Consider the following 27218-nt stretch of genomic DNA (forward strand, 5'->3'; position numbering starts at 1 on the left):
TGTAGTTACTATACTTAACTTGCCAACCCCCATCTCACTTGCACCTTACTTCACCTCAAGTATAATTTTAAAATACAGCATGTTTCGCATCGCATCACGCCAAACAAGAAATCTGTAAGATTGTAATTATTTTTAATTAACAAATTTATACTAACTTTAAAAGACGTGCTTTATCTTCCAGTAAGAACTGGGCAAGATCGTTGGTAAACACGCGATCATTTCGAGCTGCCGCATCTGTACAAAACAATAATGCCCAAATTGGGGAAATGGTTGACAAAATAAGCTCTCTATCATTGTTAGAGACGTCTGAACTTGTAAAGCAATTAAAGGAGAAGTTAAACATTGCTGAAATAGCTCCGATGGCAGCAGTGGCTCCAGCAGTAGCTTCAGCCGCTCCTTCTGAAGAGAAAGCTCCTGAGGAAAAGAAAGAGGAAAAAACCACCTGGAATTTGAAACTCGAATCGTTTGATGCTGGTTCGAAAGCCAAGGTGATCAAAGAGGTGAAGTCTCTTTTGGGATTATCTCTTGTGGACGCAAAGAAATTCGTTGAAAGTGCTCCAAAGGTTTTGAAAGAAAATATTTTGAAAGAGGATGCTGAAGCTATAAAATCGAAGTTAGAGAAACTTTCTTGTAAAGTAGTCCTCGAATAAACTGGGTTGTTTATAAAAAATTTCATTTCTATGCTTTTCCGCCATTCAAATTCTTTGGGCAACCTTTTTGTTATTGCTTTGACATTGTGACACGATTTACTTTCTTGGATTCCCATAAAAACTAAGCTACGGAGGGAAAATTCATCATCTCTAAAAAAACCAGATATTAGGTAATGTATAAAATACTCCAAAATTATTAGTTAATTATATGTTTTTATTCTATTTGGGTTACACTCTATGTTTTCGCTCTTCGGTTCAGGAAGTTGCATGAAGACATTCATTAAACTTTTCGTATTCATCCTTTAGGGATTCCAAATCGCTTTCAGTAATTCCTTGGGTAGTGTTCCATGCAATTTCCGCTTCTAACTCTGGTTCTGAAATAGCCCAAATGTTTTCACGCATTCTTTTGTGTCGCTCTCTGTCTTCTTCAATCCTCTTAAGAATGTCGTTTTTTGAAATGGCTCCTGAAGTACTGGTATCACCTGACTTGCTCGCTTGTTCATGGGCTTCTACCGTAGCCATAGCATCTTTATATTGATTATCATCGATTACCTTCTTTTCATGCAAAGACTGGAGTACTTTTCTAACCTCTGGAGCGTTAGCAGCTCCAGCAGCTCCTATAGGAGCTACGTTCTGGACTAGCTTACAGATATCTCTACTAATCATATTAAGATATCCACCTGTAAGGCCATTTTTTAAGCACATCTCACAGAGTGTGTCCACAAAGTACATGATATTCACTCTTGTATTGAACGAACCTGACTCTAGTTCCTCCCATATACATGAATATAAGTCTTCTTCCAAGTCTAGATGCTTAATTGCAAATTGCGCGGGTTTAATTTGAGAGAATTGCGATGCATTCAATTTTCCCAAAAGCTGTAGAAATGTCATGCGGCCCTCAAATGGATCCATTTTATTATTGCAAGTATATTGGTAATTGCGAGTGCAACAACGATTTTTGTTATGATGGTTTTTCTTATACTTCGTGAACTTTGAATTCCAAAAACATCAAGAATAATTTTTTAAATAATAATAATGTGTGTTGTCTTAAATTTCAAATATAGAATAAACTTCCTTTGCCAAGTGTTCATCTATTCTTGAAGCTGCAATCTCTGAAATTTGAGACTAAAAAAAGCGTTGGGATACTATTTTGCGAAAGGACGTTGAACCTTTCCAGATTCAAATAAATTAAAATATACTCAGTGCATAAGTAATATTAAGAGGTCTTCAAACTGTTAGCATGTTGCAAAATCTGTTGCTTTAAGTAGCATGTTACTTTATTTCAAACACTATTACTGTACCTTTAAAGAAACTAAAATCTCATTTTATTAAATACTACTTTTTTAGTAATTTCAACAGCGAAATAGTAAATTTTCAAAGATATTTTTATATAGCCCTGATAAAGTTATAACCATTCACCAAACTGTTAGGATCTCTGAGTATAAATAGCGGGAAAGAATAACTACTATACTTTAATAAAAGCACAAAAACCGACCTTACTTATATGGTAAAATGAAACCCATGAATCAGTAAACAATTTTTATTTTTTTATACGCTCTACTAAGTCGTACATACAAAATCAACATTTCCTTTCAATAAAGAACTGCTTTGAAATCTAAAATGGCCAGCGACAAACTTATAAGGTTTGCCTAAAAAGTAAATATAATGGAGAAAAATACTCTCGAAAAGAGAAAAAAAATGCAGGATGTATTGTTCAAGGAGAAAAATATAACAACGGGATAATGATATAATGGAAATACACCCGTCAAGTTGCAAGTAAAAGCGATCCTAAGCAGAATAAGCTTCTACAAACTCAACATAATCAGGACTTAACTCAACACCTGATCCTTGAGCCTCCTTGATAGCATTGCAAGCTTCCTTCAAGTAATTATCCTGACTAGCCTCGTCTTGAACAATTTGAGCCAGATCCATCTTTATATCCGCAAGTTTTAACAAGCGTTCAGGAGATTTATCCAGAGTATAAATAACATTCCAGGTATCGACAGAATTGTTGAGCCAGCTGGAAGCCTTGTTGATTAGGTCATCTACATTACTTTCACTGTTGTCGAGCAAATCCATATAATATTCCGCGAAGGTAGTATAATTATTTAGAACAGCCTCTTGAGCGATTAACTTATAATAGGCAGGAGTGTTGGGATCGACAACAGATTTTAACCACAATGCAGTTATAATTGAACAGACATCAAGGAGAAAAGCTTCAGAGAATTGATCACCGAATTGAAAGAGGTAGGAAGAGAGAATGTATAATGGGCGTAAAGAATCGGGGGTAAGAGCATCAAAATATTCAGTGGAATCCTGAGCAAGAGGACGAAGGTATTGGATGGCCTTCTCAATATATGGGTTTACCAACTGAGTGACCGGGATGTTGGCAAGAGATTCCTCGTTATCGTGACGCCAAACAAGAACACGTACCTTCTCAAGGTAAGCACGAGCAAGAGCAAGGAAAAGTCTCGATTCGTTGCCAGGAGCATCCAAGCCAAGTTGAGCTCTCTCGATTGCAGCATCTATGTAGGATTCTTCGGTATTGGTTTCCTTAAGACGCTTTTGTGCAATTTCGAAAAGCTCGGACACAGCCAAAAGAGCGGAGGAATAGGCCGCGTGAAAGTCCTTGGGTAATGTAGAAATGTCCTCGGTATTCCGTAATATTCTATCAGCCTCGTGAATGGTACCAAAGACAAGGCTCACACTAGCATCTATATCGTCATTTTCCAACTTTTCGCGACTCATCTCGTATAAACCCCAAAGTTGTGAAATATTGTCTTCCTCTGTGTAAACAAGCATTGTCTCATCCTCCATTTCTCCATTGTCGACATTTTCGCTTCCGTTTTCCTTACTAGGAGACGAGTTTCCTGACAGCTCATAAGAGGCTTCTTGCTTTTGTTTTTCAAGCTGCTGCTGCTTCTTTAAAGAAGCAGCAGCGCGTAGACCTTGAGGTCTTCTTCCAATCATAACGAACCGTTAAATTAACCTGTTTTGCTAAGGCAGCGTTGACATCGAGTGATTTTTTCTACCCAAAAATCGCGCGGGAAACTTGTTAGCAAGTTACAACGTAATGTGGTATTGTTGTTGCGTTGTCGGCCATGTGCGTTAAACCTAATAAGAGCATGGCGTAACAAAAACAATACCGTCGTTTTGTGGCTGTGGAAAACGAGTTACCAGAAGCTTGGAGAACTTGACATGTTAAAATGTATTAGTGGAAAGTATAGAGGCTCGTAATACAGTCGTACATATTGACTTGTTTACAAAAATTGATGATTTTAAATTGTGAAGGGGAAGCTTATTTTAAACATCTAATTATGCAGCAAGATACATTAACACGTTTTGGATTTTCATTGTTAAAAAAAAAGAGCAAAATTAAAAAGGAGATGGAAGAAAGTAAAGCTTTATGACTTCAGCGGATCTAGAGCAATTGAAGTAAACATATCTAGCCGAAATTTAACTTAGTAAATTGATTAAGATAGGTTTCTGTAAAGGAGATCTATGATATTCAAAATGCGGCAATATTTCTTAGGGCTTATGGCGCAAAAAGGTGCTATACAAAATTGCCAGCACGAGATAACATTGAAGATTTGGCAGTTTTGTAATGTAACGCTAATCTTTATTAAACAATAATATAATACGAAATCGCAACTTTTATGTGGTTTTGACCGTTTCTTTGGCAGGGAATTTGAATTCGTTTCTTAGTTTTTGAACGATATCTGATCAACGAGTTTGTTTATTTTAATTTTTTTAAACGGCTGCTTTATGGTAATGGACCAAGATTGCTCCAGCACCTTAAAAATACAGCACTAGTATATATATTTCGGTCGCCATATCAATAAATTACTTGATTCAGGTGCCGAAGTAATAAGTACTTAGGATGAATGTACTAGATGAAATTGAAAGTTTGTTAGCCAATTATAAAACAAAATAAAGCCTTTTTTACCATTTGATGACAGAATTTCTAATTTTTTTAATATTACTAAGTTATCTTGAACAATTAGTCATGTCCGAGGCTCGGACATAACAACATGCTAGTTTATAAAAGCACTACATTGTTTCACACAGTAAAAGAATACTCAGATATTCATTTACATTATTAACATCATGACCTTGCCTGAAAAATTACTGAAGATTACTCCCAAAATCCTGGTTATTATGGGAAGCGTTCGCAGCAAACGCTTATGTCCAACTATTGCAACGTGGGTTGGTGAGATGGGAAAAAGAGAGACTAATTTTGACTACGAAAAAGTTGATTTAACTGATTGGCCTCTATCTATGAGCGATGAACCCGGACTTCCAATTATGGGAATAGATGTGTACACTCAGGAACATACTAAGGCCTGGGGGTCCAAAATTGCTGGAGCAGATGGTTTTGTTTTTGTAACTCCGCAATACAATGGTGGATATCCTGCAATCCTTAAAAATGCCTTAGACCACTTGTATCACGAGTGGAATGGAAAACCGCTTTTGATTGTAAGCTATGGTGGCCATGGAGGAGGAGATTGTGCTTCGCAACTAAAACATGTTGCCGGTTTTCTTAAGATGCGAGTCGCGCCTACCATGCCAGCGCTCACGTTACCCAGAGATAAAATTGTTCAAGGTGTAGTCGACCCAGCGGTTGAATTTACAAAGCACCTTGGTGAACTTAAGAAAGCCTTCGGTGAGTTTTCTCAGTTGTTTGAAAGCAATCCTGAAAGGAAACCCTAGATAATTAAAACATAAGAGTATTTTGAAAGCTAGTATAGAGTGCATTTAATAAAGTCTGTTTTTTGTTTTTTTTTAAAAAGCCAATTTTCCAGTAAATCTGTTTGGTTTTAGATTTTATTCACATGGATAGATCTATTACTGTCATATCAACTTACCAATGGACTCTAATACCTTAATCCTTCCTGCTGTTCGTGTTGCCTAATGAAGGATTTTTAGCACGCATGTATTAGTAAACACGGTTCATATTCAGTCATTGTGTAATACGAATTTGTTCAGCAGTAAAAGTTCCCTTTAAAATTATATTTTAATACAATTTCAGTGAAGCTATTCGTGTTTTTCGTTTATAAGAAAAAGGACATAATTACTACTTGAAAAACTGCTTTGTTTTGACTGTTAACATGTCAAGAAAATATGTACACACATGTAGTCGTTATGAATAATATGCATTATAAGCATTATGATATGGTCTCGGGTAGTCAGGCCTCTGAACCTTATACCAGTCTACAATACTATCGGTTTTAGGTATACTTTGAAGGGATTTTAGTTTTCAAGACAACGGCTCAATACACGAGACTATGAAATATCTAAACAAATTAACTAGATTTGACTAGAGAAAATGTAGAATTTACTGCTAATTCTGCCAAATCTTTTGTGGTTCCCTATTTTCTTACATGGTGATACGATCTCTGGTTAGCGCAATCCTTTCTCTTGTCTCCCACATTCCTACTATCTTTACATTATTTCTAAATAGTCATTTCAGCATTAATAATGTACCCAAAAATGAAAAATGACTTGATTCTTAGGGCTGCAAAGGGTATTATACTTTCGCTTTAGCAATTTGTAAGCGCTTACTCACATTATGAAATAATAGGAGAAGAAGTAGAACGTCCTCCTGTTTGGATTATGGTATGTAAAAAAAAAGATGATTATAAATTTGCTAACGTTCTTTTAGAGGCAAGCTGGAAGATATCTTCCTGGTACGTGCACGACTTAAACTTGATCGTTTGCACTAACGAGACCATAGAATATCATAAGCTTCGTGCTAAACAAAGCTTTTTTGAGATGTGTCAAACACCTGAAACGGCGTGTGAGCTAACACTTCAGCCAGTCACCCGCTTTAAAGGTCTGCTTGACGCAGCAATTATTTTTAGTGACATTTTAGTGATCCCTCAAGCATTAGGGATGCAAGTGGTTATGCTTGAGCAAAAAGGGCCGCATTTTCCTAAACCTCTGGTTGTGCCTGAAGATATTGACCTTTTAGAAAAAACTCCCAACATCTCGGCTAAATTGGGATATGTAATGGATGCAATTTCTTTGACTCGCGAAAAATTAGATGGACAGGTCCCTTTGATGGGATTTTCTGGTGCTCCTTGGACTATTATGGCCTACATGATTGAAGGAGGTGGCTCCAAAACTTTTGCAAAAGCTAAATCTTGGCTTTTTCGGTACCCCGAGGCTTCCCACAAGCTTCTTAAAATCATTACCGATGCCACGGTTTCATATCTGATACAGCAAGTATACGCTGGAGCACAGGTATGAGTTAACTCTGATTATTTTCTATACTAATTCAAATAATATATAGCTACTTCAAATTTTTGATTCCTGGGCTGGTGAATTATCCCCCGAAGACTTTACGGAGTATGCATACCCTTATCTGGTGCGAATATGTCAAGAAGTTAAGCAACACTTGAAGAAAAAGAAACGAGACGAGGTTCCTATGATTGTTTTTGCAAAAGGTGCTTGGTATGCAATTGACCAATTGTGTGATTCAGGTTACGATGTTATTGGTTTAGACTGGACGGTCAGTCCCAAAGAGGCTGTCCGTATTCGAGGTAATCGTCGTGTTACATTCCAAGGTAACTTGGATCCTAACATTTTATATGGCACACGCGAAATTATTGAAGCCCGTACCAAGGAAATGATCCAAGATTTTGGAGGCGGAAAACAAGGCTATATTATTAATTTGGGTCATGGTATTACACCTGGTGTCAATCCAGATGATGTTCGCTTCTTCTTAGAGAAATGTCATCAATATGGCTCTGCGTAATTATTGAAATAAAAATTTATTCACTCCATCGATCCAAAATCTCAGAGTCATTTATTATGTATTTGTTTGGTGATCGGTGTTTGTTTTGAGTTGAAACTTCTATTTGTTGGAATTACCTTTGAAAAATGAAGACAAGCTAAAGAATTCCAAAGGCGTTAATCATATCTATTCCATCAAACATTCACATTTCAAATCCTTTAGTTTAGAAAGCCTTAGTGCTTCATTTTTTTGAGTCTTTAGGGTAGTATATTAGTCACCTGGAATTAGCAATTGCTGCTTAGTTATTGTAAATTATTTGTCTTAAATCCATGGAAGCTACTATTTATTTATTTTTGCTGATTCCATATGTCTGTTAGAAGACATGATTTAAAATCAAATTCATGAAGTCCTTTATGAAAAAACCTTACCTAAAAATTTTATAGAAAGTCCTAATAAATCATACTTTCATAATATGTAATTAAGAAATAGGATCATAGCCTTTTATTACTATTTGGGAAGTCAATTTTTAGTAAAGCAATATCTTGGGAAAAAAAAAAAAAAAAAAAAAAGCAGTTCAAGTCAATAAAATAAAAAAAATAAGAAAACCTTTTCCCATTATCGACTGTCGAAAGCTTGGATCGCAAGATTATGGACGTCAGTATTATGGGCTAACCAGTTGCTTCACGAACTCAATTCTAGTGTACCAATTTCGCATAACCTAGTATATCTTTTACCATTGCAACAACGTAACTGAAAATTGAGAACTGTCGCTTTTAGACATTTTTTCTGTCATTAATAAAAAAAATTTACAGGTTGCTGCAATTTTGTCTTTTACTTTCTGTGGTTTATAAGCTGGAGTTACGACTGGTTGTTTACAACTTTTTGACGAACTTTTCTAATTTATTACCGATTAATGGACATCACAGATCGTATTTTGCAAAACAGAATAGTTTCCAAAGTTATTTTTTTTGTTTTGCGATCTGTAACTCTTAGTTTGGTGTCTGTAACAAGGTTTTCTTTATTTCTGTTATCGTTTGCTACCATTACTGTTCCAAAATGGGCGTATAAAATAGTCACATACTCACTTACGATACAATTCAACTTTAAATCATTGTAAGTCTCTTTGAAGTAACATTTTTTTTAATTCATTACTTACAATCAGGTTGTTCTTGTTTTTCGTTTCAATATGTGTCGTAATCCTTGTCGTTCGATATAGATATCTCAATAAATATGCAAGGCTTCCTCATGAAGCACCTATTAAGGAAGCCAAATTGGGTCCTGATACCAACATAAGGCCGTCAGAACCAAGAATTGGATTTCAGAATTATCTCGACGAAGTATGCCTTTTTTGTAAAGTTTCTTTTAAAATTTCATGATTTAGCTAACCCCTTTAGTTTCTAAGTGCTATCAGTATTTTTGGTTACCTGGAGAAACCTGTTTTTGTTGAGTTAGCTAGACATATCCGAACCCAACGTGTAGCTGAAGGTAATACAATTTACCTTGGCGAACAATCATCCTTTATACTGGTGGTTGATGGTTGCTTTCAAGTATTTACTGCGCCAGAAAAGGACTCCGCAGAGGTTGTTGAAGAAGCTGGTCAACCAGAATATAGACTACTAACAGAGGTATCCAATGGTGCTCCACTTTCAAGCTTTTTCACAGTTCTGGAACTTTTTACAGAATTAATTCCCGAAGCTACTAGTAAAGAGAATCCGTTCAAGTCTACCACTAGTTCACTAAGACCTGGCAGTAGCACTACTACAGAAGCTGGTGCTAACAATGCTAGCAAACCGCATATGCCACAACCCAAAAAAGCTCGTATTATTGCCAAAGCGAAAATTGATACCACTATTGCCGTCATTCCTGCTAATGCATTTCATCACTTGGTTCACAAATTTCCTAACTCCAGTGCTCAAATTGTCCAAGTAATTTTAACTCGATTTCAACGTGTAACTTTTTCAACAGGGTATGAATATTTAGGCTTATCTGATGCCATATTCAGTATTGAGAAAAATTTTAATTCTCTCACTGCGTATGAGTTACCTAATTATATTCGCAGCGATATTATTGATGATTTCAAGAAGGAAGCAATGTCTGAACATCTTTCCCAAGCATCAAATGAGAGTTTCATAGTTTTAAGAAGCAAAGGAGCTCAGTCTAGACTTTCCAATCAATACTTTAGCAAAGCTTTTGACAAAGAGCATGGTAACTTTGTTTCCGATATTGATCGTTCAACAGCAAATGCAGGTGATTTACTTTCTTCCACAAATCCTCATTCAACACTTCTTTCAACCTCGGTGGGTCCATTGAGAAAATTTCCTCTAAATCGATCATATTCTAGAGAAGTTGGAGATTACGATATCTCAGCCTCTTTCCGAGACGGCTTATTACAGTGCATCTTTAAGTCTTTGGGTGTTTTCAATTATGAACTAAAAGAAGACAACGATGATCTGTGCACTGAAAATGACTCATCTGAAGGTGATTCTGATTCTTTGAAGAAGGTGGATTTTCTTGGCCAAATTGCGATGATGAGTGCTACGGATAGAGAAGAAGTAAAGAGTTCAATCGTAGTTAGTACGAAGAAATCTACTATCCTTGAATTTGCTAAAGAGATTGAAATCATCTTTTACAAAAAAGGGACGACTATTGTTAGACAAGGGGATCATGCAGATGGCCTGTACTATATTATTGACGGATTTTTGGATGCTACTTGCCCTTCCAAATTAACTTTTAGTACCTCTTATGATACAGATTTAGGAATGCATTCTTTTATGATTAAACCTGGTGGAATCGTTAATTATCAGGCTTGTGTTTCCAATTATCGTTCTTTCATTAACGTTACGGCTAGATCAGATGTTCTCGTTGGATTTCTACCTCGTTCTTGTTTGGAAAGGATAATTGATCAAGAGCCATTAATATCCCTAACAATTGCAAAAAGGCTTATCTCATTAGTACCATCATTACTTTTGAAATTAGATTTTGCTGTCGGTTGGATACATCTTAACCCTGATCAAGTTGTTTATGAAAAGAACGATCCCAGTGATTGCGTTTATGTGGTTTTAAACGGACGTTTGCGTTCAATTGAGGATGAACGCGGAAGCGCTAGAACTCAAGTGGATTACTTTAACGAGTATGGAAAAGGAGACAGTGTGGGAGAACTAGAAATGCTATTAAATAATCGCAGAAGTAGTACCCTTTTTGCCATTCGTGATTCTGAGTTGGCTAAAATTCCCGAAACCCTTTTTAATGCTTTGTCTTTAAGTCATCCTGCTGTTGGTTTACAGTTGTCAAAAATTATTGCAAACAGAATGAATTTGCTTCTTAATAACAAATCTATGGATGGAATGCAACATCAACCACATGAAAAACACAGCATTAGAACTCTAGCTATAGTCCCTTCTTCATCCACAGGTTTGCTCATTCTTTTCTCTCAAAAGCTTACTTCTGTGCTGTCTGTTATGGGAAAGTCGGTGAAGGTACTTAGACAATCTTCGGTTTTAGAGCATTTGGGAAAACATGCATTTAGTCGTATGGGCAGATTTAAGCTTTCAAGTTACCTAAGTGATCTCGAAGACAAATATGATATACTAATATACGTCGCTGATTCTGGTGTGGGCAGCGCTTGGTTGCAAACTTGCATCAGGCAGGCTGACTGTATCTACATTCTTGCTGAAGCCGATCAAAATCCAAATATTGGAGAATATGAGCAACATCTTATTGCTATGAAGTCAACTGCTAGAAAGGAGTTAGTCTTGCTTCACCCCGAAAGATTTTGCCCATCAGGCTTGACAAGACTATGGTTGAAAGAACGACCTTGGGTTTATGCCCATCACCATGTCCAACTACGCATTGGACTTGATAACGAAATATCCCAAAATAATGAGGCTAAGGTATTTTTAAACATTATACGAGCAAAAGTACAAAATTTGCATTATGGCTTTCGAAAGTACATTGATTGGAAGCACTTGCATCCGGTGTACCAAGCGAATCGTGCCCAAGACAGCGATTTTGCTCGTCTAGCCAGAAGGATTTGTGGAAAAGCCATTGCACTTGTTCTTGGTGGGGGTGGAGCTAGAGGCATTTCGCAAATCGGCATTCTATATGCGTTAGAGGAAGCTGGAATTCCATTTGACATTATTGGAGGAACCAGTATTGGAGCCTTTAATGGTGGTCTGTACGCATGGGAGGCGGATCTGGTCCCGATGTTTGGTAGAGCAAAGAAATTTTGCGGACGTATGGCGAACCTATGGCGATTTGTACTGGATGTAACGTATCCACAAGCAGCGTATACCACTGGGCATGAATTTAATCGTGGTATATGGAAGACTTTTGGGGAGATACATATTGAAGACTTTTGGTTACCGTTCTACGCCAATACCACTAATATTACCCATTCTCGCATGGACATCCACTCGAGTGGTTATGCGTGGAGATACATTAGGGCTAGTATGTCGCTTGCAGGCCTCGTCCCTCCCATGCTTTCGGATAGTGGGGACATGCTTTTAGACGGTGGTTATATGGATAACTTGACAGTCTCTCATATGCAATCATTAGGTGCGAGCTCAATCTTTGCCATTGATGTAGGTAGTGAAGATTCCCGCGAGCCAATGCATTATGGAGACACAGTGTCCGGTGTTTGGGCCCTGATTTCTCGATGGATTCCATTTATTCCTAAAACATCGTTTCCTTCATTGGCTGAAATTCAATCTCGCCTTACTTATGTTACTAGTGTTGCGACAGGTGAAAAGGTAAAATCGATGCCTGGATGCTTTTACATGCGACCTCCTGTTAAAGATTTTCCGACTTTGGAATTTGGAAGTTTCGAAAAAATCTATAACGTCGGCTACAATTACGGAAAAGAGTATGTCGAAAAATTGAAGACATCTCACAAATTAGATGATATTCTTTCTCCACGCGATACATCCAAGCGTCATCCCAAGTTTTTGTCTTCAAGACGTAATTCTTTGTAAGAAGGGTAAGATTTCGCATTTACTATGTTTAATCAGAACCGCATATGAAAGGTTTGCATAACGATCTCATGCACGTACTCTAGCAATACTTCGAATTAAATCATTAAACTTCGGAAGCGCTTACTATTATGAATAAAATTGACTATTTTATGAGAATCTCGGCAAAACCTGTGGCTTCTTTTAGTTAATACCCAGTTTGACCGATGGTAAATAAAGTTATTTTTTACTTTAGATTTATGAAAATTACTTTTCATCTCGTGCAGCTTTATTTTGCATACTTATCAAACCCCGGCATCTGCAATATTACACGTTTAAGCGACGAGATAGCGTTATCTTCCCAACGGTATTGAGTATATATATAGGCTCCCCCCCCAGCGTTTTAGTTCATCTTTACCTTCAACGTTAGATTGAACACCATTTTACCAAAAGATGATACACAAGCAATGATCATAGAATTTTATCAAGGAGTTTCGAAGATATATTAGTACTAATATTTACGAGATTTAATAGCAATACTATATTGTCCATTGTTTATTGTTACGTTACGTTAAATAATAAAAAGGTTATGATGCTAAAGTTCGCTAAAATTATTTAGTGTAATGCGCTATATGTGAGATTAAGGGTTAGATACGAAAACGCCTAACCTTTTTTCTACCACTTTCAGTGTGTCTAACCAGAATCTATTGATTTTGGTAGGAAGAGTATGTCCCTATTGAGAATTCGAAAAGCCAGTTTGTATGGCTTTTCAACAGTTTTCATATTATTGCAGAGTTATGCGGTTGCATATCCTTTAAGGGCGTTTAGACAGAATGATGGAATTGGCATTGCAATGAATCCTTCTCAAGATGGAGGTTTCGTTAGTGCTGAAAAGGATTCGGATTTTGAGTATTGGATGAAGCTAATTATTAGCGCTGTTTTGATTTTGTTAGGAGGTGTATTTGCTGGGTTAACTATTGGTCTAATGGGTTGTGATGATCTTCACCTTCAAGTTCTTGAACAAAGTGGAGATGCAAGCGAACGTGTACACGCCAGAAAGGTTTTGAAGTTGCTAAGAAGAGGTAAGCACTGGGTATTGGTGACTCTGCTGCTGGGAAACGTGATTGTCAACGAAACCTTGCCCATTGTATTTGATAGTATTATTGGCGGTGGTTGGCCTGCCGTTTTGATTTCCACCGCAATGATCGTTATATTTGGAGAGGTTATTCCTCAAGCTACCTGTGTTCGCTATGGTCTATCGATCGGTGCTAAGCTCGAGCCTATAGTATTATTCATGATGTATTTGTTGTGGCCCATTGCCTATCCTACTGCTTTGATTTTGGATGCTTGTCTAGGCGAATCGCAAAGCACTATGTACAAGAAATCTGGATTGAAAACCCTCGTTACACTTCATCGTGATTTGGGAATTGATAAGTTGAATCAAGATGAAGTCACTATTATTACAGCTGTTTTGGATTTACGAGAAAAGCATGCCGAGAGTATTATGACTCCCATCGAGGATGTTTTTACACTTCCTATGGATCGAATTTTGGATGAAGACCTCATCGGAGAAATTATTTGTGCCGGTTACTCTAGAATACCCGTTCACAAACCTGGATTTCCTCATGATTTCATTGGCATGTTGTTGACAAAAACCCTGATCGGCTATGATCCTGATGATAAATGGCCTGTTGGCAAGTTCGCCCTTGCTACTTTACCTCAAACGTGGCCAAATACATCTTGCCTTGACTTGTTAAATTATTGTCAAGAGGGAAAGAGTCACATGATCCTTATTTCAAATAGTCCTGGTGAGCCTCATGGTGCCATTGGTGTTATAACACTTGAAGATATTATAGAGGAGCTAATTGGTGAGGAAATTATTGATGAAACAGATGTTTATATCGATGTCCACAAAGGCTTGCCCAGAGTTGGTGAGAACAATGATTTTTGGAATCGTATGCTCCATCGTTCGCATTTGAGTACTATGGCTGCTCTTCACAAGAGCCAACGCAGCCATGACCTGGCTGCCAATGAACATGCTCCGATATTGAATCCCAAGAACTCTGCTCTTAATCCCAGATTAGTGACTAATGATCGTGTCAAGGTGAAGAGCCCTTCGCTTATTCAAAGCTCTACTGGTTATGGGTCAATGTCGCAATCACCTTCTCGCTCCGATTTACCGAGCAAAATTTCAAGAGTAAATGCAGAATTGCAGGCGCATGGCAGTCAGCGTTCCAGCATCGATGTTTCCAAGGAAAACAAATCCTCAGTAGCTGATGGTCCGTCTAGTCAAGCTCATAATGGCCCATCTACACAACCTCCTGAAGCTTTACCGAACGGAACTGATCCTTCATCATCAAAAACAACAGAAAACAACGGCAACCAACAATCGGAAAGGACTGAATCAGCTGATGGAAAAAAGGATAATTCCGGAAGCATATCATCGAATTCTTCTAAGACCTTTACAGGTAAGCGTGTAAGGTTAGGAAATGTTATAGAGAGTAATGTTGTATCACCCGATGGAACGAATCGTATTGTTATTGAACCATTTGAGCGCTCAGTAGATCCTAATAATGCTGACATTGTGGAAATGGTAGAACGCAATGGTATTGTTGTTCCCAAGGTTACGGTCACTTCTCATGAGGACGATGTGGATTCAGTTCATAATACACCTATGAGTGTATCAAGTACACTATCTGTTAAAACGTCATCTTCAAAGGTACCTCGAAATAAGCGGAAACGAAGAAAAGGTAAAAGCAAGAAATAGACGGCTGGATTATTGAATTAGTACTGCTGATACCTTGATACCAGTGTATTACAATCGTTCCTTTGTTTCATTTGTGATTGATTATTTCTATTTATTAAGCTTACTATTTGTCCATTGAGCCAATAAATTAAAGAAATTGGAAAAGCAAACATACACCCCTTTTTGTTTAGTTTGTACTGCGATTAGTTTTAGATTTATTGCTTTAAAGATTTTACAAAACAAGTTTAAAGAATGAAGCTGTTTTGTTCGGACCTGGTAAACATTTTATAATTTATCCCGGCTGTTTAGTCCGATTACACATTGCTGATATTATTTGAATGTTTTCAACTACCTGCTACGAACCTATGCTATGCTTTATGCGTAGCTACGAGAATATTACATTTTTGGGGGGTTTTTAACTTATTTAATTTTTTAGATATGAGAAAGAATAAATTGTCCGCATTTTGAACTAGTATGAAAGTGTTCCCGATTTGCATAAGAGCAAATTAAAGCTTCATTTGAGATTTAACGGCTGTCTTATTTTTTGGACGATGTCGTTTATTCCGAGTGATATTAAAGAGGCACGCTAAGGTGATGAGTAGTAATCTTGCTAAAGTGTAAAGTAAATACACAGTTAGATACAGGGTTGTTTCATAACTAATTGAAAGTCATAAATTCATTGAAATACTACACTTAAAATCTGCTAGGAATGAATACGCTGTACTCCTTCCGCCTCTCTATTGTAGCAACGCAGTTTGATATATGTTTTAACAGTACGTAGTACTGCGGTGAGTTACCTTTGTGATTTATTTATTGCAATACGTAGGTAAAGCAACTGAGTATAGGTATTATACTATATAAACTGTATTGTTACCTATCACAATATACTTATAATTAAACTGAGGGACGACGAGGTTCAGTTGAAGCTCTATTTATAATCTTCCTAATCGTTATTATTATCTTTTTATATAGATCTATATTTGCTCTTAATTCTCAAAAAAAAAGAAAGACCTCAAATGATTTTAACATATCGTATATAGTGATACGCAACGTAGTATCAAAGTGTAGTGTTTTATTGATGACACTATTTTAATTACAGTATTGTTTCGTTCTCGGTATTTTCTTTCTCACGCAGACTATGTTTATTATCTCAAACAGTATAATCTTAAAAAATACATACTAGATTTACTTTCTAAGCCTTAGAAAATACGCTCAATCAACATTCAAAAATTTGTATTTAGAGAATAAAAATGTGGCTATCGGATTTACAGAGTATTTTTTTAATTTCAGGAAAATAAGTTTTAACTGTTTTTATAGAAATTGGGGTCGGTACGACTGCCTTGGGATTTTTGTTCATGATTATGGTAAACATGAATTCTCTTTCGCTACCAAGTGAAATGGATCATCAAATTGACAGAATAAAGTCATAATGCTAACATTTTAGGGAATTTTCATGTTTTTTGATGGACCTCTATTGTCGCTTGGTAATGTATGTTTAGTAAACAAACATCCTAAGTATATGAAGTGTCCTTAGACGTGAATTATTAACTTTCATTTCATTTCATTGACTCACATATATCAACTCTCTATTATTCCTGTATAACACTAATACGTATATAGTTATTACTGGTCTTTGGTTTTTTTATGATAGCGGGTTTCTCCAAGTCCGTCAGCTTCTTCCTTCGTAAGGATAGAATGTTAGGAAGCATAAGTTTCTTTAGTGGATTATTGCTTACGTTGTTTCATTTCCCCATCATAGGATTTTTTGTTGAATGTCTTGGATTTTTCAATTTGTTCAAAGTCTTTTACCCATTAATTATATCGTTCCTGAGAACAGTTCCTTATATTGGACCATATATTGACCGTTTAACTTCATACCAACAAAGTCCTGTATAAAATTACATCTTCATGCATTATTGTATTTTTATATATCCAAAAAAAAGTCCTAATAGGGAACCATTACCTTACACCTATGCACGAAATAAATCATATTAACTCTTTTCATAGAAAAGACGCAAAGTGTTTCAGTTTCATAGCCATAAAACTCACTTGAATAACACCAGTCAAAAGTGCACTTAACAACCTTTTCCAAAGGCTTGCACTTTAAAAAGAGAAACTCGTCAGTTTTATTATGAGCCTTTATTAAATTATTTTCCGGGTCTGACGTTAAACTATCGAGACAGCTACATATATATTATATAACATTTAACATTGGAAAGCAAAATCATTCAACATTTATTCGTCAACTTAACAATAAAATGAATTTGTTATTTAAAAACAAAAATCCTAATCAATACTCATAAGGTAAATCATTCACACCTTTACTTTATCTTCGTAATACATCGTTGATAACCATAGTATGCTTAAGGGCCAGTTGCTAGTAAAGAAGAATCTTCATTGGCACGTTTTCCATATCCAGACCAAGACTCATCATAAACGCGTACATCCTTAAAACCGCACTCCTTAAGAGCAGCAAACAATACAGAAGCAGTTACACCAGAGCCACATGAAGTGATTATGGGAACAGACTTGTCTGTTAAACCATGGCTAGAAAACACCTTTTCCAAATCTTCCTCAGGCTTCGGAGCTGTAATACCAGCAGCAGTGGTTTCGGTAAATGGAATGTTGATGGACGTAGGAATATGCCCACTAGCTAAACCAGGACGAGATTCGGGAACGTTGCCAAGAAACCTTTCATGAGCGCGAGCATCAACGATGTGAACGCCTGCGGCATCTGGACTTTCAATCACCTTTACAATGTCATCAAAGGAAGCAACCAGATCTTTGTTCAACTTAGCACCTTCGTAAACAACGGGCTTTGGAGTTCTAGGTTCTCCAGTTTCCAATTCAAGACCCTCAGTTTTCCATGCGTTAAACGCATTAGGAAATAAGAAAACATGCTCATGACCAAAGACTTTAAAGGTCCAGAAAACCCTAGGAGACGAAAAAAACCCTTTTCGGTCATAAATGATAACATTGGTCTAAAATATTAGTAAAATTGAAGACTAAGTAATTGGAATTTCTAAACTACTACTTACGTTTCTGTCAATTCCTAATTTTCCAACGTAAGAGGCGAATTCGTCAGCTGGAGGAAGCATATGAGGAAGGGGATTTTTGTGATCTTTAGCCTCATCTATATCAAAGTATTGAGCACCTGGAAGACGACTTTCTAAATACTCCTTCTTTCCGTTTTTAGTGTCTGTTGGCAAGTACCAAGTAGCATCCAAGAGAACGGTTTTTTGAGCATTATCCTTTAATTTTTGCAATACGCCCTTAATAGGCAAAATAAAAGAGATTTTTTTACCAACAGAGAACATTGTTTGAAGCAGAGTCTTATTTTGTTTCAGCGAACTACATAGACTTCGAATTTCAAGTAATCTTACGAAAGTACAGCGTTGGTTGCAGCTCCCAAAATTAATTAACGAGTCAAGTTTTTGGTAAAACCAAATATGTGTGTAAAAATGGTTAGATGCGGTTGCATTGCTTATATACAAATATTAATTTATATAAAATGAAAAAGTACTAGTAATAAGTTCGCCAATAAGCACCAAGACATCAAAATTTTTGAACCACTAGTTTTCTAATTAAAAGGTCTTTTCTGACACTGTCAACAAACATGACTCTAGCATTCTAATAACGTTGACAAAAGAACGTAGTAATTTATAGCTACAAAAAGGGTTGCACGGGTTGCACATACCACTAACTAAGCCGCTTTGAGTGTTCATACTTTTCTCAGCCAACTAGAAAGTTATTAACGCTAATTTTAGGTCTCAGGTAAAGCGAATTTGTCAAGTGCTTGCTTACAATAACATTAACACACTTTAACCAAGTACTTTAACAAAAGGGAAAAATGATCAAAGTAATTCCGACAGCCCTATCCTCAACATGGAATTGACATTTCCAATACTTTTCAAGCAAAGTAAACCCACCTAGTAATAAGGATAATTCCCATTCAAAAAATGAAATGATCGCGTGTCTATCAATAAATCCATAAATAAAGCTTAAATCATGAAAAACTTAATGTACAAAATAAAGGGAAATAATAATAAATAAATAAATGGGTACAAGATTGGGTCCGAAATTTTAATGGATACAGCTTACTCTAAGGCGAACTTCTTCTAATTAATTCATCGTCTCTGTTTTAGTCGGGCAAGAAGAGTGCTTGAAGTAATCGGACCTGATGGTTTAGAAGTACCAGGAACATTAGTAGATTGCTGCGGAGGTATAAGTTGACGAGGAGGTCGCCGAAAAGATGAAACTGCACGCAGAGCTTCATTAGCAACACGCGTCGCTTCTTTTTCAACCAATATGCTTTCAGTCTGGGAGGCTTCCATGATATCGTCGTGCTTTAAAGTACTCTGAATACCAGCACTAGCAAAAATATCATCAAGGACGGAATCATCCCCTAAAGTCGAATCAGAGTTTGTCTTAGTAACATTTGACTCTTGCGGTGGTTTATACTTTTCCATCGATGCAATCCCCATTTTTTCAAACACTTTGGAGCTGTTAACTTTTTTACCTTTGTCGTGAATTTTGTGCTTTTTTCGGTCACGAGCTGGAATATCTTCAGCTTCATTGCCATTTCTTGAGGAATTATCCTTTCGAAGTACTCGTTCAGATCCCAAAAACATGCTGCCTGTCTCAGTGCCCTCAGTCTTGTTATCGCCTAACGTAAACAAATCGTGCAAGTCCGTCATTTTAAAAAACCTTCTTTGTTTTGGATCTTTCAAAATTTTGTTAGTCAGAAACTGCTTAAAGATTTGACGATGATAAATTTTTTCTTCAATAGTTCCAGCAGTCATCAACCGATAAACTACTACATCTTTCTTTTGGCCCAGTCTCCAAGCACGTTCACGTGCTTGAGCATCCGTTGAGGGATTCCAATCAGGATCAAAAAGAATTACCCTGTCAGCACCAGTCAAATTGACTCCTAATCCACCAACACGAGTAGTTAGAAGAAACACATCAAAATACTCATTTTTATTAAAGTTGTCCACCAAATCTTGTCTTAAAGCAATAGATGTGCTACCATCCATGCGACAGTAATGAACATCCGGCAAATCCTTTAATCCTATTTCCAGTATGTCGAGCATTTGGCGAGTCTGAGAAAATAGAAGAGTTCTATGTCCTTGTTTTTTCCACAAAGTTAGTAATGCTCTAATAACCTTCAGTTTGCCAGACTTTTCAGGATCACCATAGTTGTAATCTTCTTTATGTAACAAGTACTCTCGAGTTACAAGATCTGGATGATTACAAATTTTTCGTAGTATATCAATTCCATAAAGCATTTGACGCTTTCCGTTCAAGATCTTTTGCATATCAGAGCCTTGCAAAAAATCTTGGTAAGCTTTCCTTTGTAAAGGAGTCAGCTTACAGAACAATACTTGTTCGGACTTCTTAGGTAAATCTGCAGCAACGTCAAGCTTCATTCTTCTAAGTAAATAAGGAGAAATTAAATCTCGAAGCATGCAGGCGCATTTATAAGCGGTTTGCACTTGAACATTTGAAGCATTGGCATAACCACCAATATTAATAGGTAAGGCAAATTGATTTTGAAATACCGGTAATGTACCCAATCTTCCAGGAAATACAAAATCAAATAAATTCCAAAGCTCGGTAAGGTTGTTCTGGATCGGAGTCCCTGAGAGGATAATCCTATTCACAGTACGGATTTGCTTACACGAAATAGATATTTCAGAATCTGGGTTTCGTATTTTGTGCCCTTCATCCAAAACACAATAACCCCATTCCCGTGGTAAAATCAAATCACCATATATCCTTAAACCAGCATATGTTGTAATTAAAATGTGGCCTCTAGTGAAGACACTTTCAACTAAGTTCTTAGCGTATCTGTGGAATGAACTTGAAGCACCTCTTAATTTTATGGAGGTTTTGCTTTCTTCCGCTTCACTTTCAGAAGCGTCAGATTCATACTGTCTCTTTTCGCGTGAAGCACGCTGTCCGCTGCCAGTAGCATGAAGAACAACAACACGTAATGGAGCCCACCATGTATGAAACTCATTAACCCACTGCTTCATTAAAGTCGCTGGACAAACGATAAGTGCAGGCTTTTGAAATTTGCCAGAGTGATGCAAAGACGAAAGGAAAGATACTATTTGAATAGTTTTTCCTAGTCCCATTTCATCACCAATGATTCCTCCGGCCTCTTGACAATAGAGTTCCCATAACCATTGTACGCAAGTGACTTGATAACGGAAAAGATGTGGGCGAATATCACCTGGGATGGTAAATCCACCCTCAAAAGTCTGTCCTTTTTTGGAAGGATGAGGTAGTAACCACTCATCTTTACCTTCAAACTCTCCTCTATCTTTATTGTTTTCAGATGCTGAGGCCTGATCTCGTAATTCCTTACGATTCGCACACCAAGCATTAAGCCTTTGTCGATATACCAAATCATCTCCATCATCTATAGCGGCAGTTACTACTTTCTCCGTAACAGCATCCACAGTTACGTACTCATCTTTTTCGTCTCTTGGAATAATCCCATGATCAATATTTGACGGCTCCGAACTCAAATGAGGTGCCGTTTCATAGTATGTTCCTTCAGACTTTATAACAGCCTCACGAATGCTAGATTCATCATCAAAATCAACTTCTTTTTGTAGTCCAGAGAGATTTCGAAACGGTGTAACCTTACCAGTACGGATGAGCTCTTGTCTTTCCAATTCTTCAGTCGAAAATGCACCTATACCAGGGGCATTTGCCGAATCTTCGTTATTAAGTCTTCTCTTAATATCATTTTCGTCTGATTGTAAACTTTGAAGAGTGTCTCGGAATTTAGATAATTGTTTGCGGAAGTTCTCCTTGACACTTATTTTTGTAAGTCGACTGTCTATACGCTCATCAAGGCGACGTATTTTTTCTTTTACAGAAGATATTTCTTTCCTGACTTTTTGAAGTCTCTTCTTTTCGATCTCTCGACTTTCATGTGCAATGTACTCACTAGCAGTATTCGTAACATCGCGTTCCAAATTCTCTTGGTCAACCGAAAAAACCCCTAAATGGGATAGATCTTCATTGACACTCATATCCTATCAATTTCTTAAATAAAGTCTCATTTTCAGACTCACTGCAAATTTAAGAAAATACTTTGTTGTTTGGTTAAGGGCAAAATTACATATTCCTTCATGCTGCTCCTGTTATAGCGAGAAGCAATGAACCACACAAAGCAATAACGAATAAATCCTTATTTCTAAATGACATTGTCAATGCTAGATAAACTCACGTTTCTGCGCGCGGATTGTATATTCGCAGACTTTTAAAGTAATGGAGGTGCAAAAGGGTTTAATTGAAGCTTTTTATAATACATATCCATTAGAAAAGGCAAAAGAACTGGATAAGAGTCCACTTTGTTCTGAATATGAATTATTCATCAAAGAATTATGGCCTTCGATTGTTGAGAGTTTTCATAACTCAACTGAGTTTGAAACGGCAATAAGATTTTGCTGTTATGAAACAGCAGTATGTGCTTTTTCCATAATGAAGTTTTCCTTAAGTTACTAATTGTTATTTTCGTGTAGCGCAAAAGTGAGATTGGATTGGAGGAGCGATTAAAATGTTTATTTGCGATTTTGGATCTCTTAGTAATAGGGAACGAAATTAACGAAAGCTTCTGTGATCACCTGTTGCCTTTTCTAATCTTGGAAGAGCTGATGGACATTCACACCGTCAACGAATGCGCCAAATTATATGAATATTTTGAAACCAGACCTAGCTTGATGAAAGGTATTGTCAGCAATCGTGGAAGAGGACCCGTTTTGCTTCGGATATCAAATGAATTACTCCGGCGTCTTTCTCGGCAAGAAAATTCATCTTTTTGTGGGCGGATCGATATTCTGCTAAGTAAGGCTTTCCCCCCTGAAGAACGGAGTGGAGCCAATTTACGTGGAGATTATAATACTGTTCATTCTTTTGGGAAGGTAGAACTGTCACCACCATCCACACCCATTTCGGACCGAACAGACCTCTCATATCACAAAAAACTTAATACCTTATTTACTGCTTATTGGGATTTGCAGTGTATGTGCTCCAACCCTCCTAAATTACTAGCAAGTGATACCTTACCTAAGTTTATAGATGCAGCTGGTTCTGCAATACAGGCATTCGAATCTATATTACAAAATACGTTCTTCAATGGGAAGTCAAACCCTACAATTGATCCAAACTCTAGCTCATTACTTTCTGAAAAATATATAACTTTGGATAAAGGATTTCCTTCTAAATATATATATTCTCGGTCGCTTTTTGAATACCAACTTTCAGATGAAGATTTCCGGTTACAGGCTATTTTACAATTAATTATTATTTTCGACTTTTTGCTTGACCATTCTAAAGAACGAATTGAAAGGAGAACTCTTGAAAAATGGACAAATAAGGCGGTAATTCCCATTGTTATTTTGTCTGACGAAGATGTATGTTCTTTTTTAGACTCGAAAAAAACTGATTTTATTGATTGCTAATATGTAGACCTCAAAGTTAAATGAATTATCCAAAGAAGCATATAGTTTCTTACATACTGCCCGGTGTGGTTCTGTGCAAAGAACCATTAAAGAAATTATACATATTGAGGGTAATTGGAAATTATGGAAAGGGCTTGGCTGCCCTTCCCTTGAAAAACCCCTAGTAGATAAAGCGGCTATTGATGAAGCTGTCGAAGGCTTAAAAAAGCTTACAAACACCCCAGTGAAATTAAGATTTGCTATGGGAAATGCTGCTTTGTCGAGGCTCTGGGAGCAGGCTGGAGAAAATACCCTTGATGATCTCAAAAAGGAGGAAAGGTACCGGATTCCATCACCTGAGAGCTTTTTATCTGGCGTTAAAGCAGACAAGTTTGAAATAGAAGAGGCAGTTAGAGATGATGACAAGCATTTCCATGAACAGTCCTTGGCAACGAAGACATGGCGTGCCTTTCGTTCAGCAATTAATAGCCATCTTCAAAACTTTTCGGATACCGGACTAGGTGATGTTGAATTGCTTTGTAATTCCATTGAGGGCAAACCGACTACATCGAAAATTACACCCTCTATTCCTCCAGCTTTTGATATTCATATTATAGAAGGAGAAGAGTTATTAGAGGAAATGAAAAAGAGGGAGAATGTCAAGCACAATTCTCAAAACTTTGCAAGTCCTATGCAAACAGATGCTGAAGGTGATATTGTCCAAAATGAAGAGGAAAAAGAAAGCGTTGAGGTTGAAGAAGGAAAACATAAAAATGACTTGCCAAAGGTATCACCTAAACCCCCAACTGAGGGTGTGGACAGTGAAGTAAACGGTGAATCTTTGGTTCAGGTTAATAAGGTTCTCAAATCAGAAGATGATAATACATCTGAAGCTTCAAAGGACCCATCTTCACATGTGAAATCTCCCGAAAATATTGAAAAACTAAAACAAAATGATGATCACTTTGAGGTCACAGAAGAAATTACTTCCACCATAAATTCTAAAATATCTGAAAAGCAAGAGAATAATGTTGCTGAAACTATATTGGAAGTAACATCTAGTCCAAAATCTTCTGAAAATAGTCAAAAGCAGTCAGAGATTACTAAAAAGCGAGGACGGGATGAGGAAGATGAACCTTCTGACCTTCATTCAAGCCCTAAAAGGCCAAAAACTGGAGAGGATGGAGAAATTGTATTATAATCATTAAATCAATTACACATATGTGATAAGTGCTTAGTTATGATTGAGTCAGAAAATGTATATATAGTTAATGTTTTGATCTAGCGTGTTTTTGTATGCGCTTATATAAAATAAAATTACATCCTTTTAGTAGAGCTACTGTAAAGATGAATTTCATTGTTTATTGATGGGTAAATTACGCTTATTTACTAAACTGCACACATTTTTTGACAGTTGAATACGTTCACATGTTCAATATGAAAACATTCTAAAGTCAAATTTTTTATTTTTCAACAAATGCAACAATAAAAGCGGGTTATAAGTACAGAACTTTTCCAATATCGATGGATCAGATTTGAAACAGACTTATACAATTTGACAACAACGTTGAATTGTAAAATATGTTTTTGCGTATTTAAACTCCATCCTATCAATTCAATACTAAGTCATAACTTGCTTTACCATACCACATAACACAGAAAAATTGATGCACTATGACAACTGAGACTTCGTAAAATAAATAGCTGAAAACTCTGCAATTGCAGAAAATATTCAAAAAAATTATATCAAATGAGTTAATGATTTGAAACACTGTCTTCGTATTTGAAGAATCCAATTAATTAGTTCCGCATGCATTATATCTTTTTCAATAAAAAGAATTCATCCTAATAACAGCGTACTAAAACTGCCGTAAACAGAATAATTATTTTTTTCACAAAATCACATGATATAGAAACTCATTAAGATAAATTTTTATTTTTTTTGTCTGAGATACTTGGCAAAGGACCATGTCTCTTTTCCCAACATTTCCTGAATTCTTCCATCTAAAAATATCAGAATTAGCTAAATTTTTTAAAGACATATAATTACCTGTTCTGTACATTTCCTCCAATCATGAGTATCCCAATAGCAATCATTCAGTCGAAGGTGCTCTTCTACACATCCACCTTTTTCAAGAGCAGTGTCCCATACATCTTTTTCCTCTTCTTCTCCGTCAGGAGTTTTTTCAATACTATCCATTCAGAAAAAATAAATTGATGCTTTATAATGTAAAAAATATGCAAAACCCAAAGTGTTTTGCTGAGTAAGGTAAAGCAGCAGATATTTGATTATTTAAGGAGAATGACCGAGAGACGACAGAAAAGGTGCAAAGACAAATAAACAAGAAAATACAGAATAAAGCTTGTCAGTATTAGAGAAAATAAGTTAATAGCTACTACAAAGGTTTTAAATGACCAACTGACTTCACCGCGGAATTTGAGATCGGTAACGGGGTTGATTGGGGTCAATGGGTATAGCAACTGCAGGGCTTTTAGTATTTTCATGATCTTCATTTTCAATGTTTTTAATCGTAGATTTTTGGGAGGTTTTATTTCCATGGGATGAACCTCGCATCACAAGGTCTGCCAACTTTGCGTTTCGTACTTCACCCTCAGGTCCTCCAAGAGAACGAGGTTTTCCCCATTGAACTTTCAGTCGAAACCCCTCTATAACAACATTTCCATCGGGAGATGCCGCCGCCGCAATCTCAGCACTAGAACGAGTTTTAAAGTTTACGAATGCGCATTTTGCTCGATGAGAACACACAACTGATTTAAGAGGCCCATATTGTTCAAAATGTTTACGAATTTTATAGTCAGCTAGTTCATCTTCGACGCCAATAAGGAAAAGGGATGCCTAAATGTTAGCACAATACAATGCGCCATCAAGCTTAAATTACTTTTAAGTCGCACTTACGATTTTTTTATCTTTAGGAGGTTCCATATTAATAGACAAGGAAACATTCCCATTAATAATTTTTTTAACCGGAAATAATGGGCGTTCTGCATTTAAAGATGCATCAGATGCTCGAGCCTCCTTTAATATTTGCTTAGACTCAACATCATCTAATTTTCGCTTAGGAGGTCTTGAATGTAATTCTCGTTTTTCTACCTTTTTAACAAGATTTCTTGCAGCGGCGCTTGCTTCCTGGCTATCGTAGGCCGTTTCGCCATTACTTAACAGGCGTTGTTGATTTTGAGCAAAGAATTCGCGATTAATATCGTTAGTGGGACCGCTTTCGACCAGTTTTAGGGCTGCATCCCTCAGGGCAATCTTCATGGAACGTTAGCTGACTATTATAGTTGAATGAAATATTGAACTTACCGGTAAACCAAATTGCAAATCAAGCATGCAACTCTGACAGCAGTTCTTATATCTGGCGCAACCAACACAAATTTGAGTTTTTCCAGGCTTTTGGCCGCGTTCTTTTATCCACCGAAAGATTGTACAAGGTTTTGAGCAAATTTTACATTCTTGTCCAAGTGGCTCCTTAGTCATACGAACATATGAATTGTCGCCCAAACAACGTTCACAGATGCTTGGAAATTCAACATCCTCCCATTCTTGTTTATTTATATCACCTTTTGGTCCATGAGACATATTAGAAACGCAATTCTCTTGCAATGCTAATCTTTGTAAATATGTGGTGGTGTTAAACTTTGCAAGGTGGAATACGAAGA

The 27218-nt window shown here is 36.7% G+C and overlaps 13 protein-coding genes, 13 long non-coding RNA genes and 1 other non-coding gene across 27 annotated transcripts, besides 1 other annotated feature; 13 read left to right on the forward strand and 14 right to left on the reverse strand.

The window, feature by feature from the left end:
• Window positions 1–25: 25 nt before the first annotated feature.
• mrpl12 (mitochondrial 54S ribosomal protein bL12m) lies at window positions 26–1886 on the forward strand. The gene is made up of 2 exons (NM_001023073.3): window positions 26–114; window positions 164–1886. Exons 1-2 carry the CDS (start codon window positions 80–82, stop codon window positions 648–650), a joined length of 522 nt encoding a protein of 173 aa, NP_588081.2. The 5' UTR covers window positions 26–79; the 3' UTR covers window positions 651–1886.
• On the reverse strand, window positions 811–1858 carry lsg1 (Lsk1 complex gamma subunit lsg1). Its single transcript, NM_001023074.3, has one exon. The coding sequence runs from the start codon at window positions 1560–1562 to the stop codon at window positions 906–908; it is 657 nt and encodes a 218-aa protein (NP_588082.1). The 5' UTR covers window positions 1563–1858; the 3' UTR covers window positions 811–905.
• A 155-nt stretch (window positions 1887–2041) lies between the features above and the next one.
• Window positions 2042–3657, reverse strand: nro1. The gene has a single exon (NM_001023075.3). It carries the CDS (start codon window positions 3618–3620, stop codon window positions 2439–2441), a length of 1182 nt encoding a protein of 393 aa, NP_588083.1. The 5' UTR covers window positions 3621–3657; the 3' UTR covers window positions 2042–2438.
• Window positions 2856–3069, forward strand: SPOM_SPNCRNA.7245. Its single transcript, NR_196584.1, has one exon. It is a non-coding gene; the product is annotated as a non-coding RNA (long non-coding RNA).
• Window positions 3658–3743: 86 nt separating the features above from the next.
• Window positions 3744–4548, forward strand: SPOM_SPNCRNA.486. The gene has a single exon (NR_150867.1). It is a non-coding gene; the product is annotated as a non-coding RNA (long non-coding RNA).
• On the reverse strand, window positions 3936–5801 carry SPOM_SPNCRNA.1176. Its single transcript, NR_150032.1, has one exon. It is a non-coding gene; the product is annotated as a non-coding RNA (long non-coding RNA).
• SPOM_SPCC4B3.06C (NADPH-dependent FMN reductase) lies at window positions 4758–5444 on the forward strand (the record flags this gene model as incomplete). The annotated part of the gene is made up of 1 exon (NM_001023076.3): window positions 4758–5444. One exon carries the CDS (start codon window positions 4758–4760, stop codon window positions 5358–5360), a length of 603 nt encoding a protein of 200 aa, NP_588084.1. The 3' UTR covers window positions 5361–5444.
• Window positions 5802–6070: 269 nt separating the features above from the next.
• Window positions 6071–7847, forward strand: hem12 (putative uroporphyrinogen decarboxylase Hem12). The gene is made up of 5 exons (NM_001023077.4): window positions 6071–6174; window positions 6232–6266; window positions 6313–6337; window positions 6385–6893; window positions 6943–7847. Exons 1-5 carry the CDS (start codon window positions 6129–6131, stop codon window positions 7405–7407), a joined length of 1080 nt encoding a protein of 359 aa, NP_588085.3. The 5' UTR covers window positions 6071–6128; the 3' UTR covers window positions 7408–7847.
• On the reverse strand, window positions 6388–8342 carry SPOM_SPNCRNA.7246. Its single transcript, NR_196585.1, has one exon. It is a non-coding gene; the product is annotated as a non-coding RNA (long non-coding RNA).
• On the forward strand, window positions 8112–12869 carry nte1 (lysophospholipase). Its single transcript, NM_001023078.3, has 3 exons — window positions 8112–8499; window positions 8549–8723; window positions 8781–12869. Exons 1-3 carry the CDS (start codon window positions 8300–8302, stop codon window positions 12354–12356), a joined length of 3951 nt encoding a protein of 1316 aa, NP_588086.1. The 5' UTR covers window positions 8112–8299; the 3' UTR covers window positions 12357–12869.
• SPOM_SPNCRNA.1177 lies at window positions 8504–12852 on the reverse strand. The gene has a single exon (NR_150033.1). It is a non-coding gene; the product is annotated as a non-coding RNA (long non-coding RNA).
• A 140-nt stretch (window positions 12870–13009) lies between the features above and the next one.
• On the forward strand, window positions 13010–15220 carry mam301 (protein Mam30). The gene has a single exon (NM_001023079.3). It carries the CDS (start codon window positions 13060–13062, stop codon window positions 15097–15099), a length of 2040 nt encoding a protein of 679 aa, NP_588087.1. The 5' UTR covers window positions 13010–13059; the 3' UTR covers window positions 15100–15220.
• On the reverse strand, window positions 13034–13409 carry SPOM_SPNCRNA.7247. The gene has a single exon (NR_196586.1). It is a non-coding gene; the product is annotated as a non-coding RNA (long non-coding RNA).
• A 195-nt stretch (window positions 15221–15415) lies between the features above and the next one.
• Window positions 15416–15533, reverse strand: SPOM_SPNCRNA.120. The gene has a single exon (NR_150059.1). It is a non-coding gene; the product is annotated as a small non-coding RNA, expressed in stationary phase and quiescence (non-coding RNA).
• A 286-nt stretch (window positions 15534–15819) lies between these two features.
• Window positions 15820–16162: an LONG TERMINAL REPEAT.
• A 166-nt stretch (window positions 16163–16328) lies between these two features.
• Window positions 16329–17364, forward strand: got1 (transport protein Got1; the record flags this gene model as incomplete). Its single annotated transcript, NM_001023080.3, has 4 exons — window positions 16329–16350; window positions 16396–16442; window positions 16523–16567; window positions 16699–17364. The coding sequence occupies 4 exons, from the start codon at window positions 16329–16331 to the stop codon at window positions 16972–16974; spliced, it is 390 nt and encodes a 129-aa protein (NP_588088.1). The 3' UTR covers window positions 16975–17364.
• On the reverse strand, window positions 16586–16909 carry SPOM_SPNCRNA.7248. Its single transcript, NR_196587.1, has one exon. It is a non-coding gene; the product is annotated as a non-coding RNA (long non-coding RNA).
• SPOM_SPNCRNA.7249 lies at window positions 17071–17273 on the reverse strand. The gene has a single exon (NR_196588.1). It is a non-coding gene; the product is annotated as a non-coding RNA (long non-coding RNA).
• tum1 (thiosulfate sulfurtransferase Tum1) lies at window positions 17290–18426 on the reverse strand. The gene is made up of 2 exons (NM_001355910.2): window positions 18117–18426; window positions 17290–18059 (listed from the first exon to the last, which is right to left on the reverse strand). The coding sequence occupies exons 1-2, from the start codon at window positions 18393–18395 to the stop codon at window positions 17442–17444; spliced, it is 897 nt and encodes a 298-aa protein (NP_001342924.1). The 5' UTR covers window positions 18396–18426; the 3' UTR covers window positions 17290–17441.
• SPOM_SPNCRNA.7250 lies at window positions 17378–18486 on the forward strand. The gene has a single exon (NR_196589.1). It is a non-coding gene; the product is annotated as a non-coding RNA (long non-coding RNA).
• A 15-nt stretch (window positions 18487–18501) lies between these two features.
• On the reverse strand, window positions 18502–22208 carry rhp26 (SNF2 family helicase Rhp26). The gene has a single exon (NM_001023082.3). The coding sequence runs from the start codon at window positions 22125–22127 to the stop codon at window positions 19206–19208; it is 2922 nt and encodes a 973-aa protein (NP_588091.1). The 5' UTR covers window positions 22128–22208; the 3' UTR covers window positions 18502–19205.
• SPOM_SPNCRNA.7251 lies at window positions 18592–19736 on the forward strand. The gene has a single exon (NR_196590.1). It is a non-coding gene; the product is annotated as a non-coding RNA (long non-coding RNA).
• SPOM_SPNCRNA.7252 lies at window positions 19878–20164 on the forward strand. Its single transcript, NR_196591.1, has one exon. It is a non-coding gene; the product is annotated as a non-coding RNA (long non-coding RNA).
• SPOM_SPNCRNA.7253 lies at window positions 21507–21773 on the forward strand. The gene has a single exon (NR_196592.1). It is a non-coding gene; the product is annotated as a non-coding RNA (long non-coding RNA).
• Window positions 22209–22328: 120 nt separating the features above from the next.
• On the forward strand, window positions 22329–24906 carry tho1 (THO complex subunit Tho1). Its single transcript, NM_001023083.3, has 3 exons — window positions 22329–22560; window positions 22620–23510; window positions 23566–24906. The coding sequence occupies exons 1-3, from the start codon at window positions 22366–22368 to the stop codon at window positions 24736–24738; spliced, it is 2259 nt and encodes a 752-aa protein (NP_588092.1). The 5' UTR covers window positions 22329–22365; the 3' UTR covers window positions 24739–24906.
• Window positions 23349–23802, reverse strand: SPOM_SPNCRNA.7254. The gene has a single exon (NR_196593.1). It is a non-coding gene; the product is annotated as a non-coding RNA (long non-coding RNA).
• A 551-nt stretch (window positions 24907–25457) lies between the features above and the next one.
• On the reverse strand, window positions 25458–25803 carry coa4 (respiratory chain complex assembly protein; the record flags this gene model as incomplete). The annotated part of the gene is made up of 2 exons (NM_001023084.2): window positions 25588–25803; window positions 25458–25541 (listed from the first exon to the last, which is right to left on the reverse strand). Exons 1-2 carry the CDS (start codon window positions 25735–25737, stop codon window positions 25458–25460), a joined length of 234 nt encoding a protein of 77 aa, NP_588093.1. The 5' UTR covers window positions 25738–25803.
• Window positions 25804–25962: 159 nt separating this feature from the next.
• On the reverse strand, window positions 25963–27192 carry cwf5 (Prp19 complex subunit, RNA-binding Cwf5; the record flags this gene model as incomplete). Its single annotated transcript, NM_001023085.2, has 3 exons — window positions 26863–27192; window positions 26455–26811; window positions 25963–26394 (listed from the first exon to the last, which is right to left on the reverse strand). The coding sequence occupies exons 1-3, from the start codon at window positions 27136–27138 to the stop codon at window positions 25963–25965; spliced, it is 1065 nt and encodes a 354-aa protein (NP_588094.1). The 5' UTR covers window positions 27139–27192.
• Window positions 27193–27218: the final 26 nt, after the last annotated feature.

Source organism: Schizosaccharomyces pombe (genome assembly GCF_000002945.2).
Source record: "Schizosaccharomyces pombe strain 972h- genome assembly, chromosome: III".
NCBI lineage: Eukaryota > Fungi > Ascomycota > Schizosaccharomycetes > Schizosaccharomycetales > Schizosaccharomycetaceae > Schizosaccharomyces > Schizosaccharomyces pombe.

What these genes read in the sequence shown, in the direction of transcription:
- mrpl12 (NM_001023073.3), top strand. Translation starts at nt 80, where the DNA reads ATGTTTCGCATCGCATCACGCCAAACAAGAAATCT. An exon ending in TCACGCCAAACAAGAAATCT is followed by an intron (nt 115 to 163) that starts GTAAGATTGTAA and finishes TAACTTTAAAAG; the next exon opens with ACGTGCTTTATCTTCCAGTA.
- lsg1 (NM_001023074.3), bottom strand. Translation starts at nt 1,562, where the DNA reads ATGGATCCATTTGAGGGCCGCATGACATTTCTACAGCTTTTGGGAAAA.
- nro1 (NM_001023075.3), bottom strand. Translation starts at nt 3,620, where the DNA reads ATGATTGGAAGAAGACCTCAAGGTCTACGCGCTGCTGCTTCTTTAAAG.
- hem12 (NM_001023077.4), top strand. Translation starts at nt 6,129, where the DNA reads ATGTACCCAAAAATGAAAAATGACTTGATTCTTAGGGCTGCAAAGG. An exon ending in AGCTGGAAGATATCTTCCTG is followed by an intron (nt 6,338 to 6,384) that starts GTACGTGCACGA and finishes ACGAGACCATAG; the next exon opens with AATATCATAAGCTTCGTGCT. An exon ending in AAGTATACGCTGGAGCACAG is followed by an intron (nt 6,894 to 6,942) that starts GTATGAGTTAAC and finishes AATAATATATAG; the next exon opens with CTACTTCAAATTTTTGATTC.
- nte1 (NM_001023078.3), top strand. Translation starts at nt 8,300, where the DNA reads ATGGACATCACAGATCGTATTTTGCAAAACAGAATAGTTTCCAAAGTT. An exon ending in CAATTCAACTTTAAATCATT is followed by an intron (nt 8,500 to 8,548) that starts GTAAGTCTCTTT and finishes ACTTACAATCAG; the next exon opens with GTTGTTCTTGTTTTTCGTTT. An exon ending in TTCAGAATTATCTCGACGAA is followed by an intron (nt 8,724 to 8,780) that starts GTATGCCTTTTT and finishes TAACCCCTTTAG; the next exon opens with TTTCTAAGTGCTATCAGTAT.
- mam301 (NM_001023079.3), top strand. Translation starts at nt 13,060, where the DNA reads ATGTCCCTATTGAGAATTCGAAAAGCCAGTTTGTATGGCTTTTCAACA.
- tum1 (NM_001355910.2), bottom strand. Translation starts at nt 18,395, where the DNA reads ATGTTCTCTGTTGGTAAAAAAATCTCTTTTATTTTGCCTATTAAGGGC. An exon ending in AATTAGGAATTGACAGAAAC is followed by an intron (nt 18,060 to 18,116) that starts GTAAGTAGTAGT and finishes CTAATATTTTAG; the next exon opens with ACCAATGTTATCATTTATGA.
- rhp26 (NM_001023082.3), bottom strand. Translation starts at nt 22,127, where the DNA reads ATGAGTGTCAATGAAGATCTATCCCATTTAGGGGTTTTTTCGGTTGAC.
- tho1 (NM_001023083.3), top strand. Translation starts at nt 22,366, where the DNA reads ATGGAGGTGCAAAAGGGTTTAATTGAAGCTTTTTATAATACATATCCA. An exon ending in TTTGCTGTTATGAAACAGCA is followed by an intron (nt 22,561 to 22,619) that starts GTATGTGCTTTT and finishes ATTTTCGTGTAG; the next exon opens with CGCAAAAGTGAGATTGGATT. An exon ending in TTATTTTGTCTGACGAAGAT is followed by an intron (nt 23,511 to 23,565) that starts GTATGTTCTTTT and finishes GCTAATATGTAG; the next exon opens with ACCTCAAAGTTAAATGAATT.